This window comes from Macaca thibetana, chromosome 2 (genome assembly GCF_024542745.1).
Source record: "Macaca thibetana thibetana isolate TM-01 chromosome 2, ASM2454274v1, whole genome shotgun sequence".
Lineage (NCBI taxonomy): Eukaryota > Metazoa > Chordata > Mammalia > Primates > Cercopithecidae > Macaca > Macaca thibetana.
This window is the reverse complement of record NC_065579.1, coordinates 153,756,566-153,770,496: the sequence shown is the minus strand read 5'-3', so window position 1 is coordinate 153,770,496 and position 13,931 is coordinate 153,756,566. Positions and strand designations below refer to the sequence as shown.

Sequence of the window (13,931 nt, the reverse complement as noted above, 5' to 3'; positions counted from 1 at the left end):
GTGTAAATCATTGATACATTTGATTCTGAATTTCAAAAACATTAAATCTGATTTTTCTTTTGCATGCAGATGAATGAGTATTTTGCAGTGTTATGTGTTCTGTGGTGAATTTTTAAAAGATAATTTTTCAAATTTCTTTTTATTATAGGTAAAATAATTAAATGTAATGTAAAACTATGTTCCTGTCATGTGTGCTACTGTTTGCTAATAGCAACTCCTTTTTCTATACATTTTCCCTTGCCCAGTTAAACTGAAGAAATTTGCTTTATGAAAATAAAGTTTAGGAATTAGACTAAAAGGTGACTTTTTGAGACTTCAAAATTACGTTTTAATAGATATTCCCCTGAACATTATAAATTATAAAAATTGCAACAAAGGACTTGATAATGCTTTCAGAAAAGCCCAGGAATGACTGTATAGCTTCTGCATATTGATTAAGAGGGAATTGAATGTTTTTGGAGAGTTCAATATGGCATTCGTTTTCTTTCTTTTAAAAGTACATAAGTAATATATGGCCGGGAGTGGTAGCTCAACGTGTGTAATCCCAGCACTTTGGGAGGCTGAGGTGGGCGCATCACATGAGGTCAGGAGTTCAAGACCAGCCTGGCCTACAGGGTAAAACCCCGTCTCTACTAAATATACAAAAAGCTAGGCGTGGTGGCGCACACCTGTAGTTCCAGCTACTCGGGAGGCTGAGGCACGAGGATCGCTTGAACCTCGGAGGCAGAGGTTGCAGTGAGCCGAGATCATGCCACTGCCAGCCTGGGCAACAGAGCGAAACTCTGTGTAGTAAAATAAAATAAGTAATATATGAATGAAAACTTGGTAAAGACACAAATAGTAGAGAGCTATGTAAACTAAAATGGCAAACTAGTTTTTCCTCTCTGTGACTTTTCCACTTACCCACCAATTTTCTCTGTCATAACAGAGAAACTATGAAGTTTTTGCTTATCCTTCCAGTCCTGTTACCTTGTATCCCTAACACCATCCTTCAGAAGCCCTTTAGAAATCTAACAATGCACAGTGATTCTTTATTTTCTTTTTAAAAAATTTTATTTTTTTATTATACTTTAAGTTCTGGGGTACATGTGCACAACATGCAGGTTTGTTACATAGGTATACATGTGTCATGTTGGTTTGCTGCACCCAACAACCTGTCATTTACATTAGGTATTTACATTGTTTTTTTCTTGTAAATTTGTTTGAGTTCTTTGTAGATTCTGGTTATTCGCCCTGTGTCAGATGGGTAGATTGCAAAGATTTTCTCCCATTCTGTAGGTTGCCTGTTCACTCTGATGATAGTTTCTTTTGCTCTGTAGAAGCTCTTTAGTATAATTAGATCCCATTTGTCTATTTTGGCTTTTGTTGCCATTGCTTTTGGTGTTTTAGTCATGAAGTCTTTGCCCATGCCTATGTCCTGAATGGTATTGCCTAGGTTTTCTTCTAGGGTTTTTGTGGTGTTAGGTCTTACATTTAAGTCTTTAATCCATCTTTAGTAAGGAAGGGATCCAATTTCAGCTTTCTACATAGGACTAGCCAGTTTTCCCAGCACCATTTATTAAGTAGGGAATCCTTTCCCTTTTTCTTTGTTTTTGTCAGGTTTGTCAAAGATCAGATGGTTGTAGATGTGTGGTGTTATTTCTGAGGCCTCTGTTCTATTCCATTGGTCTATATCTCTGTTTTGGTACCAGTACCATGCTGTTTTGGTTACTGTAGCCTTGTAGTATAGTTTGAAGTCAGGTAGTGTGATGCCTCCAGCTTTGTTCTTTTTGCTTAGGATTGTCTTGGCTATGTGGGCTCTTTTTTGCTTCCATATTAAATTTAAAGTAGTTTTTTCCAATTCTGTGAAGAAAGTCAGTGATAGCTTGATGGGGATAGCATTGAAATTATAAATTACCTTGGCCAGTATGGCCATTTTCATGATATTGATTCTTCCTATGCTTGAACATGGAATGTTCTTCCATTTGTGTCCTCCTTTATTTCGTTGAGCAGTGGTTTGTAGTTCTCCTTGAAGAGGTCCTTCACATCCCTTGTAAGTTGGATTCCTATGTATTTTATTCTCTTTGTAGCAGTTATGAATGGGAATTCACTCATGATTTGGAGCTCTGTTTGTTTATTATTGGTGTGTAGGAATGCTTGTGATTTCTGCACATTGATTTTGTGTCCTGAGACTTTGCTGAAGTTGCTTATTAGTTTAAGGAGATTTTAGGCTGAGATGATGGGGTTTTCTAAATATACAATCATGTCATCTGCAAACAGAGACAGTTTGACGTCCTGTTTTCCTAACCGAATACCCTTTATTTCTTTCTCTTGCCTGATTGCCCTAGCCAGAACCTCCACCACTATGTTGAATAGGCATGGTGAGAGAGGGCATCCTTGTCTTGTGTTTATAGTATTCTATGATGGTAATTTGTATTTCTGTGGCATTGGTGGTGATATCCCCTTTATCATTTGTTAATTGCGTCTATTTGATTCTTCTCTCTTTTTTTCTTTATTAGTCTGACTAGCAGTCTATCTATTTTGTTGATCTTTTCAAAGAACCAGCTCCTGGATTCATTAGGGTGTTTTGTGTCTTTGTCTCCTTCAGTTCTGCTCTGATCTCAGTTATTTCTTGCCTTCTGCTAACTTTTGAATTTGTTTGTTCTTGCTTCTCTAGTTCTTTTAATTGTGATGTTAGGGCGTCAATTTTAGATCTTTCCTGCTTTCTCTTGTGGGCATTTAGTGCTGTAAATTTCCCTCTAAACACTGCTTTAAATGTGTCCCAGAGATTCTGCTATGTTGTGTCTTTGTTGTCATTGGTTTCAAAGAACATCTTTATTTCTGCCTTCATTTCGTTATTTACCCAGTAGTCATTCAGGAGCAGGTTGTTCAGTTTCCATGTAGTTCTGCAGTTTTGAGTGAGTTTCTTATTCCTGAGTTTTAATTTGATTGCACTGTGGTCTGAGAGACAGTTAGTTTGTTGCGATTTCTGTTGCTGCAGAGTGTTTTACTACCAATTATGTGGTCAATTTTAGAATAAGTGCGATTTGGTGCTGAAAAGGATGTATATTCTGTTGATTTTAGGTGGAGAGATCTGTAAAGGTTTATTAGGTCCACTTGGTCTAGAGCTGAGTTCAAGTCCTGGGTATCCTTGTTAATCTTCTGTTTCGTTGAGCTGTGTAATATTGACAGTGGGGTGTTAAAGTCTCTCATTATTATTGTGTGGGAGTCTAAGTCTCTTTGTAGGTCTCTAAGGACTTGCTTTATGAATCTAGGTGCTCTTTTACTGGGTGCATATACATTTAGGATAGTTAGCTCTTCTTGTTGAATTGATCTCTTTACCTTTATGTAGTGGCCTTCTTTGTCTCTTTTGATGCAAAGTGCTTCTTAAATACTTTGTTAAAACAGCTTATGGTTAGTAATGCTTGATCAACTTCTCATAATATTGTATGGTTTTATTCAGAACACTTATTATGTTGAATCCTTTTGCATAATCATTGTGTTCACTGTTCATGTCATTTCCAGAAGTTTTTTGGGTTTTCTTTTCAGCAGTGGCTGTAAGATAGTAAAACAAGAGGATATTAAGATTCCAGAGCCCTGACTTTTAGTCTTAGTCATGTTAGTAACTGTTACCTTGGGCAAATCCTGTAACCATTCTTGGCCTTCTTTTAGCATGTGTAAAATGGTAAGTTCATCCTATTCTATATCATATATGGCTTCTCTCAACTCTAATTTTATACTTACTCTTTGATTTGGAACATATTTGACATTCTAAAAGTATGGAGAAGCTTGGGGGTTTTATCACTGGTTTTAGAGGATTATGTTAGTCACTTTGGGTTAATTTAGAAGCCTTGGTTAGGAATTGGAACCCCCCAGTTATAGTATTCATATAGAAAATATGCTCTGTTTAATTATGTCATCTTCAGAAATGCACAGGCATAATGGAGAATATTTAAGCTGGCTTATTTTTCCAAGCTCCCCAATTCACTACCTTCCATATATATATATATTCTATTGGCTATTGTCTTTCAGATAGTTGAGATGAGTTTGATTCTGCATGCTGAAATGAATTTGATTTGGGCCTAGTTTAGATAATTTATTGCAAGCTTTAATATTCATCCATGTACTATCCTTCAATTTGTTGTTTTCTGCCCTTCCTCCCCCATATTGTACCTTTTTTCCCCTTCATAATGAGGTCCAGAATGGAGGAATGATGCATGATTAGACCAAATCCAGATAAATTCCCATTTAAGGAAGGACAGACTAAATTGAATTTTGGGGGGTGGTTTTATATATTTCATAAAATATTCAGTGGGAGGGGAAAAGAGTATCTAAATATGCTTCCTAAGCTATGTGGTGGTTGGATGTTTACGGTGCAGTAAAATTAATCATATATGTTAGTGTTATGTCTTGAAATTTTATAGTTTCCTCCTTATCTCACTAAAATCCTGGGAGTTCTGTTTCTAGCTACTTAGTTTTAACATGGAACTCTGAAGTGTCTTTTGTTTTTTTCTTTTTCCGGGAAGCTTTTTGAGTGAAGGGGAGTAAAAAACTTGGATTCAAAGTTTTTTCATAAGATTGTCCAGAAAAATTATGCATGCCATTATCTCTTGCTTAGATTTTGCAAAGCTCTCTTAGATAGTTTCCTTGCTTTCACTCTTGCTTCCCATGTAGACTGTTTGTCATAGCAACTAGTGCTCCTTCTAGCATATCAGGGCATGCCACTCCTCTGTTAAAAATCTTACAGAGGCGTCTTCTTTCCCTCAGAAAAGTCAAAGTCCTCAACAGAATTTATAAAGTCTTCTAGTTGCTTCTTCCCCAATTTCACCTTTTGGAGACTATTTCTATCACTCTTCCCATGTTCACAGCAGCCACCTTATGTGTGCTTTGTGTGCACCAGGCATGCCTTTACTTTATTTGCCTTTTTGCATGCTATTTTCCCTTGTCCAAACATTTGCATGACTTGCTCCCATCAAGTCTCTGCTCATACATTACTATATCAGAGAGGCCTGCCCTGAGTTTCCTGTATAACAGAGCAACACCCCTTTCCCTTCACCTTCTTTCTTCCCTGCTTTTTTCCCCCATAATACTTATATACTACTGATGTGATTTTTTTGTGTCTTAACTACCCCCAACTAGAATGTGAGGGCCATGAAAGTAGCTCAGAAGATGATTGGCTGAACTTCTTAGGAAGTTCTGAATGTCAGAAGCCCTGAGGATATCAAACCCACTGTTCTGGGGTGAGGGCTCTGTAGCAGCAGACATTTGATCCTCCCTGTTTCCTTGGCCAGCCTTGAGGACATGGGCTGCAATATGAGTCCCACTTGAGCACTGAAGCACCCTGTGCCATATCAAAGCATTTGAGCTTATTTTGATTTTTTAAAAATTTGTGGGAAAAATGGCTGAATATTTCAGTTGCAACTAATGCCTTTGCAAACATTTGTCAGTGAATTGTGGGCATTAGCTGATGGCTTATTCATTGTATATACTGGACTGAAGAGAGAAAAATATAATGCTAAGTAATGACTAATTGAGGGTTTGACTAATAGTGTCTTCTGCCCATAGTATAATGGGTCTATGTCCTTTTTGTCAATTATGCATTTCCAGGGCACATACATGTCAAACTTAAGAGAATAAACAAGTTTTTGGTGGGGTTTTCTTTTTTTTTGCTTTGGTTTTTTTCGTATTTATTTATTCTCTTAACTGAATACCCATATAATTACAGTGAGTAACATGTATGTTAAAATGAGTAATATGTTGGAAGCAGTTAAGTTGAAGGCCTTGGCTGGTATAATATATACTACTTAAATTTTCTTCTGTGTTTAGCAAAGGAAAAATGTCAAGTTTCAAATTTTGCTGAGCATTACTGGTTTTTTTTTATTGTTGTTACCAATCCCTTCCCCCCACCCTCCCCACTGCCAATTCATTTTTGCTTTTACTTTTATTATTTTGGAGAAAGTTAAAATTAAAATGGTGTAGAACTCTTTCCCTTCCCCCCCCTTCTGCCACTGTCCCCCTCATCCCCACAATTAGGTATCCATTTCTTTTCTCATTTGGAGTGATAACTTAGCTTCCGTAGAAGAATCCTGAGTCATAAAATTGGGACATTCCTATACTACTGAGTAGATAACCCTAAAATATAGCTTTGAAATACTATTTATAAAAGGTATTTTTTTCTTCCCATTTTCAATGCCTGTTGGTTATCTGCAGTTGGATTTATTTTTATTTGTTTGGCAAACCTGATAGGTTAAGACTCAGCCAAGTAAATGCGAGGTATGTGACAGGCACTTATGTTTGTTAAATAAATTATTTGTTATAAATCTTTTCTCCTATTCAATATTTTTAAAAAATAAAGCTAATGTATATACATGGGAAAAGTTTGCTAAATTGGAGCTGGCAGGGCTGATAGGAGGTTGGAAAAGGAATGTACAATTCAGGATTAGTGCATTTAGTATTTTGAGACAGATTTGTATTTGAATCCAAGTTTAGTGATTTTTGTTTTCAAGCTATGACTTGGTAAACTTAACGCCTCTTAAGCGTTCATTTGCTTTTATGTCAGATTTGGGTAGAATTATTGCATAGATTTGCTTCTGATGAATATATAGGAATATTTGTAAATAGCTTTCTTAGTTCTTTTTGTGGTTTCTGAGTATAGTTGATCAAACAAATGTGTTGTCATAGAACTCCTTTTTTCTTCCTAACCCCATCATTTGTCAAGCTTTGCCTAAAGAATCTTTGTAGCCTTCATTTTCTCTCTGTTGCCACATTCTTAGATCTAGCTTGCATGTTCCCCCTTGCATGCCTTGGATTCACCGTTTCTGGTTTTTGCCTTCTTGATCTTATATGTGAAAAGGGAAAAATTGTGCAGAGCTCTGAGTTTCAATTCCAGTTTCTTCTCTCATTCTTGAGTAATATAGTCTATGCACACTACTTAGTGTAGAATGGTCTAGTTACAAGAAGAGTTGGGATGTTTATCATATTGCTTAATAGCAGCTCTCTACCAGGTGTAGGCATCAGAATTCCTTGTGTAACTTTAAAAATTCTCATTCCTGGGCCCCACTCTGGACCTCCGGGATCAGCATTTCTGGCATGGAGCCTGAGTATAAATTCCACAGGGGATTTTTATGCAGACACTCAGTTAAGAACTGCCTTATTGGGAGGCCATCTCAAGCCACTCAAGCAGATCAATATATGTAAATACTAGTTTTCATGACCTAATGGTCTTTCCTAACACCCTTCTATGGCTTTCCTATTACTAAAGAATAAAGTCAAAATGAAGCGTATCATTCAAGATCCACTTATGGTCACCCCAGTTTATCTTGTTAATTCTGTTTTTTATCATTCTTTTTGGTATTTTCCTATCAGACTGAAATTGCAGTCTAGCATCATTTTTCAACCACTCTACTTCTCTTATGATGATCTAGAATGTCCTATTCCTTTACCCCTTCATCTTCTTCATCTTTTATTTTCTAAACTCTATCTCAAAAAGGTTTACCTTCTCGATAAGCTGTTCCTAGTGCCCTCAGCTAGAAGTCACATTCCTTCTTTGAACTCCAAAACATTTATGTACTTTATTTTTTGCACTGATCCCTGATTGCTTTATCTCCAGACATCTTTCTTCCCTGCTAAAGCTTCTTGATGACTGGTTCTGTCTGTGTATGCCACCACCACTCTCTCAGTTACTTGGGTGCTTCCTTGGTACTTAGTGTGTGCTGGGTTTCCGTGTCCTCCTGCCCCTTGCCACTTGCCCCTTCTGATTTCAGGAAAACTGATTTGCATTTTTATAATGCGTAGTGAAATGTATACAAAATGCTGCTGGTGTATTAAACCAGTCTTAAGTCATTTTCCATAAAATGTCAAATTTCTTACTTTTCTTGGATTTTTTAGGGTCCGAGAAGAAAAATAAGAAATTCTACATTTGGCTTTGACAGGCTTCTCATTTACAACTAATGTTTTTGTGATAAACATAGGGCTCAGAGATGTCGGGCTAGCTTTTCCTTTTGTAATATTTGCTAGACGTGGTAATTATTGGGAGACTATTCTCCATGGATCTCTCACATGTTGTGCATGTCTTACGAGCAGAGATACAGACTGCATTTTTCCTGGACTATCATTTTCAAGGATGTTTATGTAGTGAGCTGCCTTGGAAGACAGAGATAGTATTTCTCTTCAGAGCAAAGAGCAGGTTTGCTTATGGTCCAGTATAAAAAGTGTCTCCTTCCAGAGCATGTTTACATAGAATTTAGTGCAGTAAGGATAATGCCACCCTTCAGTGCAAAGAATGGGCATGCTTATGCTCATTTAAAATATTTGAGTTCCTATTAAGCTCAGGTTTTCTTTCCTGTAACACAACCCATTGCATGTGTAATTGTTACCTGGCCCTTGTATCACACCCCATGGAAATTGGGGCATGGGGAACTGGCTTAAATATTGACACTGGCTACTGCTATTGCCTTGAGTAGTAAAGTTCTTTGTCTCTGACCTGGAGTCTTGTGTCTTCTACCAGCACCCATGAAACTGGCAGAATAACTTGTTAGCTTACAAGTAGGGTAAAATCTCAGACCCTTCACAGTTCTTAATAATAGTTTTAAAGCTGCTCTTTTCATACCTGCAAAATCAGCCCTTCTGTAAGTAACTCTTGTTAAATTTGGCTGAGATTAGAATTCAGTTGCCTTATGACTATATACTTTATTTTTCCCTCTATTCTTTTTCATGAAAATAAATTACTCTAGTTAAAGGACTGTCATTCTGAGATTGTCCTTCTGTGAAATAATGGTATTAGTAGTGTTCTCTATCTTTCTCTCTTTTCCCCAAATAAAAGCACTGCTGTTTTACGAGGATGAGCTACACTGACAAGCATGTTGATTTGTTTACTTAAAGCTGAAGTTTGGAGTACATATTGTCTTGAAATGAGAAATGGGGTTTTTGGGAGGACATTTTTTTAAAATTCAGGTATAACATGACATTTTAATGATAAATTAGATAAATAGTAAAACATGATGGATAATGATAATGCTAAGGGAAAAGAAAATGAAAGAGGATAAGATTGTTTGAGTGGACAAGACAGTATTGAAATTTTAGATAATGCTGGCTATGGAAGGCCTTACTTATGGCTTCTGAGTAAAAAACGAGTAAATTTGGAGATGAGCCATGTGATTTTCTGGAGGGAAGGCATCTGGGTAGAGGGCACAGCAGTGCAAAGGTTCTGCAGCAGAGTGTGCCTGATGGGAAGCATTGAGGAAGCCAGTTTGTGATGCTTTGAAAACAGATAATGAGAGGGTTGGAGTATTGACCTCTGTCTTAGCTGTGTTTCTTGACTTTACTCCGGAGCATTTGCTTTTGTGTTTATATATTAACCCCCTTTCCATTTGAGAAATGGGATTCCTTTCTTTAAAAACATATTCGAAAACTACAGAACTAGATAACTTGTCTTCCAAACTATTCTTAGTTCTCATTGACAGTCTCTGTAGGTGCTTATTTTTCAACAGTCAGTTTAAGTCCCAGTCTCACATTGGTGTGTTTTTTAATTCAGCAGGTATTTGAGAGCTATATTCAACCCTACTTTTTGTGGTTTATTTTTAAGCCCCCACATGATTATATTCCTTGCTTCTGTTGAAGAGAAGAGGCTGAGACAGCTTGGAACAGTTAGAGAATAATAAAACATTCTACCTAAAACCCCTCTAGCCAAGGTTGCTTCTTACCCTTTGTTACCAAATATAAAGGCTAGTTTTCAACTCTTGTTGGCCTTGAAATATTAGGACTATACCATTTCCTTGGAACACCATCCTGTCACTCTGGTTGCACCATTTCTGTTTCTCAAGGATTCCTCATTCCTTGAGTTTATGCCTTAACTGCCTCTTCTCACTCTCTTTAATCTCTTTGGATGCTCCTATCTACTATATGGCTTCAGTTACCACCTATAGGTTGTTGATTCTCATATCTAAATTTGTAGTCTAAACCCCTCTCTTGGGCTGAGTTGTTAGCAGTTGTAATAAGTTGGCTTTCTACGTATTCATTTTTATATTTAAAGCAATTTGATATCTTTTACTTAAAAAAAAAAAAACAAAAAAAAAACTTGTTCTTCCTGTCTTTACTTTGGTAAATAGTATTCTTGTCCATTTGATTAAGTTATAATCTTTATGTTGGTGACCATTAGTCAAAGACTATCAGGTACACACCTGTAGTAAACAAAGTTAAGTTTATTGATGCTTTCCACAGCAAGGGAAGCCACATACCGTGGGGAACCATGAAATGTCAGTAAGATGATGTTGGACAGACTTAGAGAATGTGGGCTTTTGTTGGGTAATTTTGGGGAGGATTCAGGGAAGCGATGAAGGTTTCCTTTGGATTAGATGCTGTGAAGAAATGGGGAAATTCTATGATTGGGTATCTTAATAAATCTTATCTAGGAGATGACAAGAACAGGGTGACGCTAAAACTAATTGGTAAAGAAGCAGCAGTCACTTGTGCAAGATGGGATTTTTTGTGGTTTGCATGGAGTCCTTGCTTTTGTCTGTTCTCAGATGCAATTCCACAGTGGCTTGGGTTTGCCTCACTTCCATCATAGTCTGATGTTGGTGGTCTGTGAGATCCTGTTTGACAGAAAAATGCTAAAGTCTAGTGAGTGCTGAGCCACCTTCCAGCTCTGAGGGGTTGCTTTTCTCTCTCTTTCTCAGTTATTTGGGATAGATGTAGATTAGGTGGCATTCAGACAATAGGAAGATGTATTTTAGGGTATTCGAACAAATAATTTACATGCTATTGGCTATGTGTGAGGGGCAGTAAAGAAAATTATTATACTGGTAATATATCAGTAGGCTCTAGTGTTATGTTGAAGTAGAGATCACTTGGTTGTTTATTCTTTATGTATCAGTCATACATGGGGCCTTTTATAGCTAAATGTTTGAGTACTTAACTATTTGCCAGACACTAAGTACTTATATGTTCTCTTTTAATCTTTCAAGTAAGTTGACTCAGAAAGGAAGGATGTATATTCCTGTCTTTGGGAATAACCAAACTGGAAATCCAGGTGTGGCTAGTGGTGTAGACTGTTAAGTAATGTTTAAGAATGTGAGTTTTAGCATAATAGATTGGATTGATTAGATGACCAGAAACTCTTGGTTTTAGGTATTTATTTAGCTTTCCGCATTATGTAGGCCCAAATGTGTAATGTGAAAAAAAAGAAAAGAGAAAAGCTGCCAAGAAAGGGTATAAGTTGTGGTAAGCTGTAAAAAATTTGGCTTTAAGTTAAAATAAATATATGTTAGAAATATTGTGATTAAAAACTATGCTGAAGTTAGGGATGAAATTACTTTGAAATACATCAAAAATGATAGATGGATAGATATGTGATGAATAGCAAAATGCTAACTGTAGAATCTAAATGGTGTTCACATGGCTGTTCACTGTGAAATTCTTTCAACCTTTGTGTATATTTGAAAGTTTTAATAATAAGATATTGGGGGAGGGTGGAGATATAAACTGTCTGCTAAAGTCTTCTCTCTGACCTGAGATACTTATTTTCTCTGTAGGAACTTTCCGCTGTACTTTTTGTCATACAGAGGTAGAAGAGGATGAATCAGCAATGCCCAAAAAAGATGCACGCACGCTTTTGGCAAGGTTTAATGAACAAATTGAGCCCATTTATGCATTGCTTCGGGAGACAGAGGATGTGAACTTGGCCTATGAAATACTTGAGCCAGAGCCCACAGAAATCCCAGCCCTGAAACAGAGGTGAGTGTAGGCCCTGTGCTCTTACTAAGAATACTTTTCAACCTGTTCTTGTTTTAACTACCTATACTTTGGAGAGCAAGAGTGGGTAATTTACTAGGAGACTCAAGACTGTAATGTTACACAGGTTCTCAGTTCTGCCACATTTGTCTTATTATCATGTGCCTGTGATGAAATTCGTTTGTTCTAAATGCAGAACACTGTGGACTTTAGGCAAAAGTCTTTAAATATTTAGGTTTGACTTCAAGTACTCATTCTGCTTGGGCCTGTAGCAACTCAGCCAATTGTTAGCTAATCCTAAATTAGTTGTGCCACTTGGGTATATTTGAATTTTCCTAGCCAGCTTCTGAAGGCTGAAGTCCTTTAAGGAATTCAGCATTTTCTTTTTTGTTTTTGAAGCAATTTAACCACCTTTCTTTCTTAGTTGTAATTGCAACTTCCTTGAAAGTAAAATATAGCTGGTGTTACCTGTGGGTTAATACTCCTAATAGTGGCTCCCTATTTTTATCAGTGTTCCCTAATGTTTGAATTGCAGAGGTAGGCTTAGTTTTGCCATGCCAGAAAAAGTTGTTTATATTTTCTTGAAAAGCATAAACGAAAATGGGGGTCAGGGAGTGCTCTCCTACTCTACCCTTTTTTTTTCTCTCCGTCTTCCCAGCATCAAGTAAGGGATATCTTTATTTAGATACCCTTCACTCCACCCACTCCCTTCGAAAGAGCTGAACAATCAGGTTGTATCTGTATAGTTTTTAGGAGCATTCTTAGTATTTTATTTCCTGTGGAACTGATGTTACAGAATAGCCAGTCCTGAGTAAATTTGGCTTCTTTTAGATGGTTAAAAGCAATCCAATTCTACAGAAAATTTTGTGTCTGTAAGAGTTATGAATTTTCTAATCCAGTACCATGTGTCAGTTAGGATGCCTTTGCCTGTGATAACAGAATATCTAACTCTAGTTGGAATTAGAATCCAGTCTAGAAGTAGATTGAACAGTAAGAAAATTTGTCTTGCATGACTGGAAGTCCTGAAGTAGTACAGTTCAAAACTGGTTAGTTTCACAGCTCAATTATATTTTCAGGGATCTAGATTTGTTCCATCTTTCTACGCTGCTGAACTCAGCCTGTTGATTGTCCTCTTGGAACCATGAGGGGAGCTAGCCTAAGATGGCCATGTATTTCTAGGTATCACATGCAGATGAAAATGTTCAAATGCAGAAAAAGGGACCATCCCTTCCTTGTGTCCTATTTTAAAACTGAAGAAAGGTTTCCCAGAGGGCCCCCTAGGATACTCTATTTATCCCCGGATGTCTCACTGGCTACAGTTGCCTTATATGCATATTTCTAAACCAGCAGCTGGCAAAGGAAATGAGATCACATGACTGGTACTTATAGTAGTTAAGGTTTACCTTCTAGGACTGGGGAAGGTCCCAGAGCTCTTTGGAGCAAATTGCCATTGGTATTTTAATAAAGCCAATAAGCAAAGAAAGAAAGGAGCCACAGTTGATAGGAAACTAATAACATCCGTATCACAGATAGCTTTAACTTTTGGTACTGGTTATTTCTTTCTTTTTGTATACGAAAAGGATTTCCTCTTTTGAAAAAGGAATTTATTTCTTTCTGTATCTTTTTCAGTCCTTTTAAGTTATATTGTAGCTCTAACATACAAGGTTATGAGGGAAATTGATTTTACAAAAATACAAAATTTTCTAAGCTTATGGGGGGATTATTTCATGTTGAAGTATGCATCAGTGTACTATTTGATTTCTTCCTACACAATATACTATCTGAATTATTCTGATGTTTCCTCTCCTACCTGTAGTTATTTGTCCTGTTTATCAAGATGCTTCTCCACTACAATAGCATTCAGTCACCCACCACCACTAACTTCCTGTCTCTAATGTTCTCCACCTACCACAATCCAGCTCCCCTTCCAGGATCTTTATTTCGATATCCCCCACTCACTGCAGGCCTGAGATGAGTCTTAGTGGTACAGTGACACCAGAGGCCCAATAGCAGCTCTCTGTATCAGGTCACCTTCTTCTCATCAGGAATGATGGTGACTCCAGGGATGAAGAAGAACCAGGAAGTAGAGGAAATAAACTGATCAGGAAAAAAGGATACCCAACAATCTGGCCATTAAGAAAAAAGGGAGGAAATGGAGGCAGACAAGAAAGACAGAATGGGGTTCCTAGAGCTGCCAGCCAGACCAAAGTAAAACCGTTTCC

General features: G+C 37.2%; 1 protein-coding gene across 1 annotated transcript in view; it reads left to right on the top strand.

Annotated features, from left to right (window-relative positions):
• GTF2E1 (general transcription factor IIE subunit 1) overlaps positions 1–13,931 on the top strand; it is a 36,206-nt gene that overhangs the window by 12,072 nt on the left and 10,203 nt on the right. Inside the window, exon 3 of the mRNA XM_050781892.1 lies at positions 11,511–11,712. Coding sequence (XP_050637849.1) covers positions 11,511–11,712 — 202 coding nt within the window. The remainder of the gene's footprint in view (positions 1–11,510; positions 11,713–13,931) is intronic.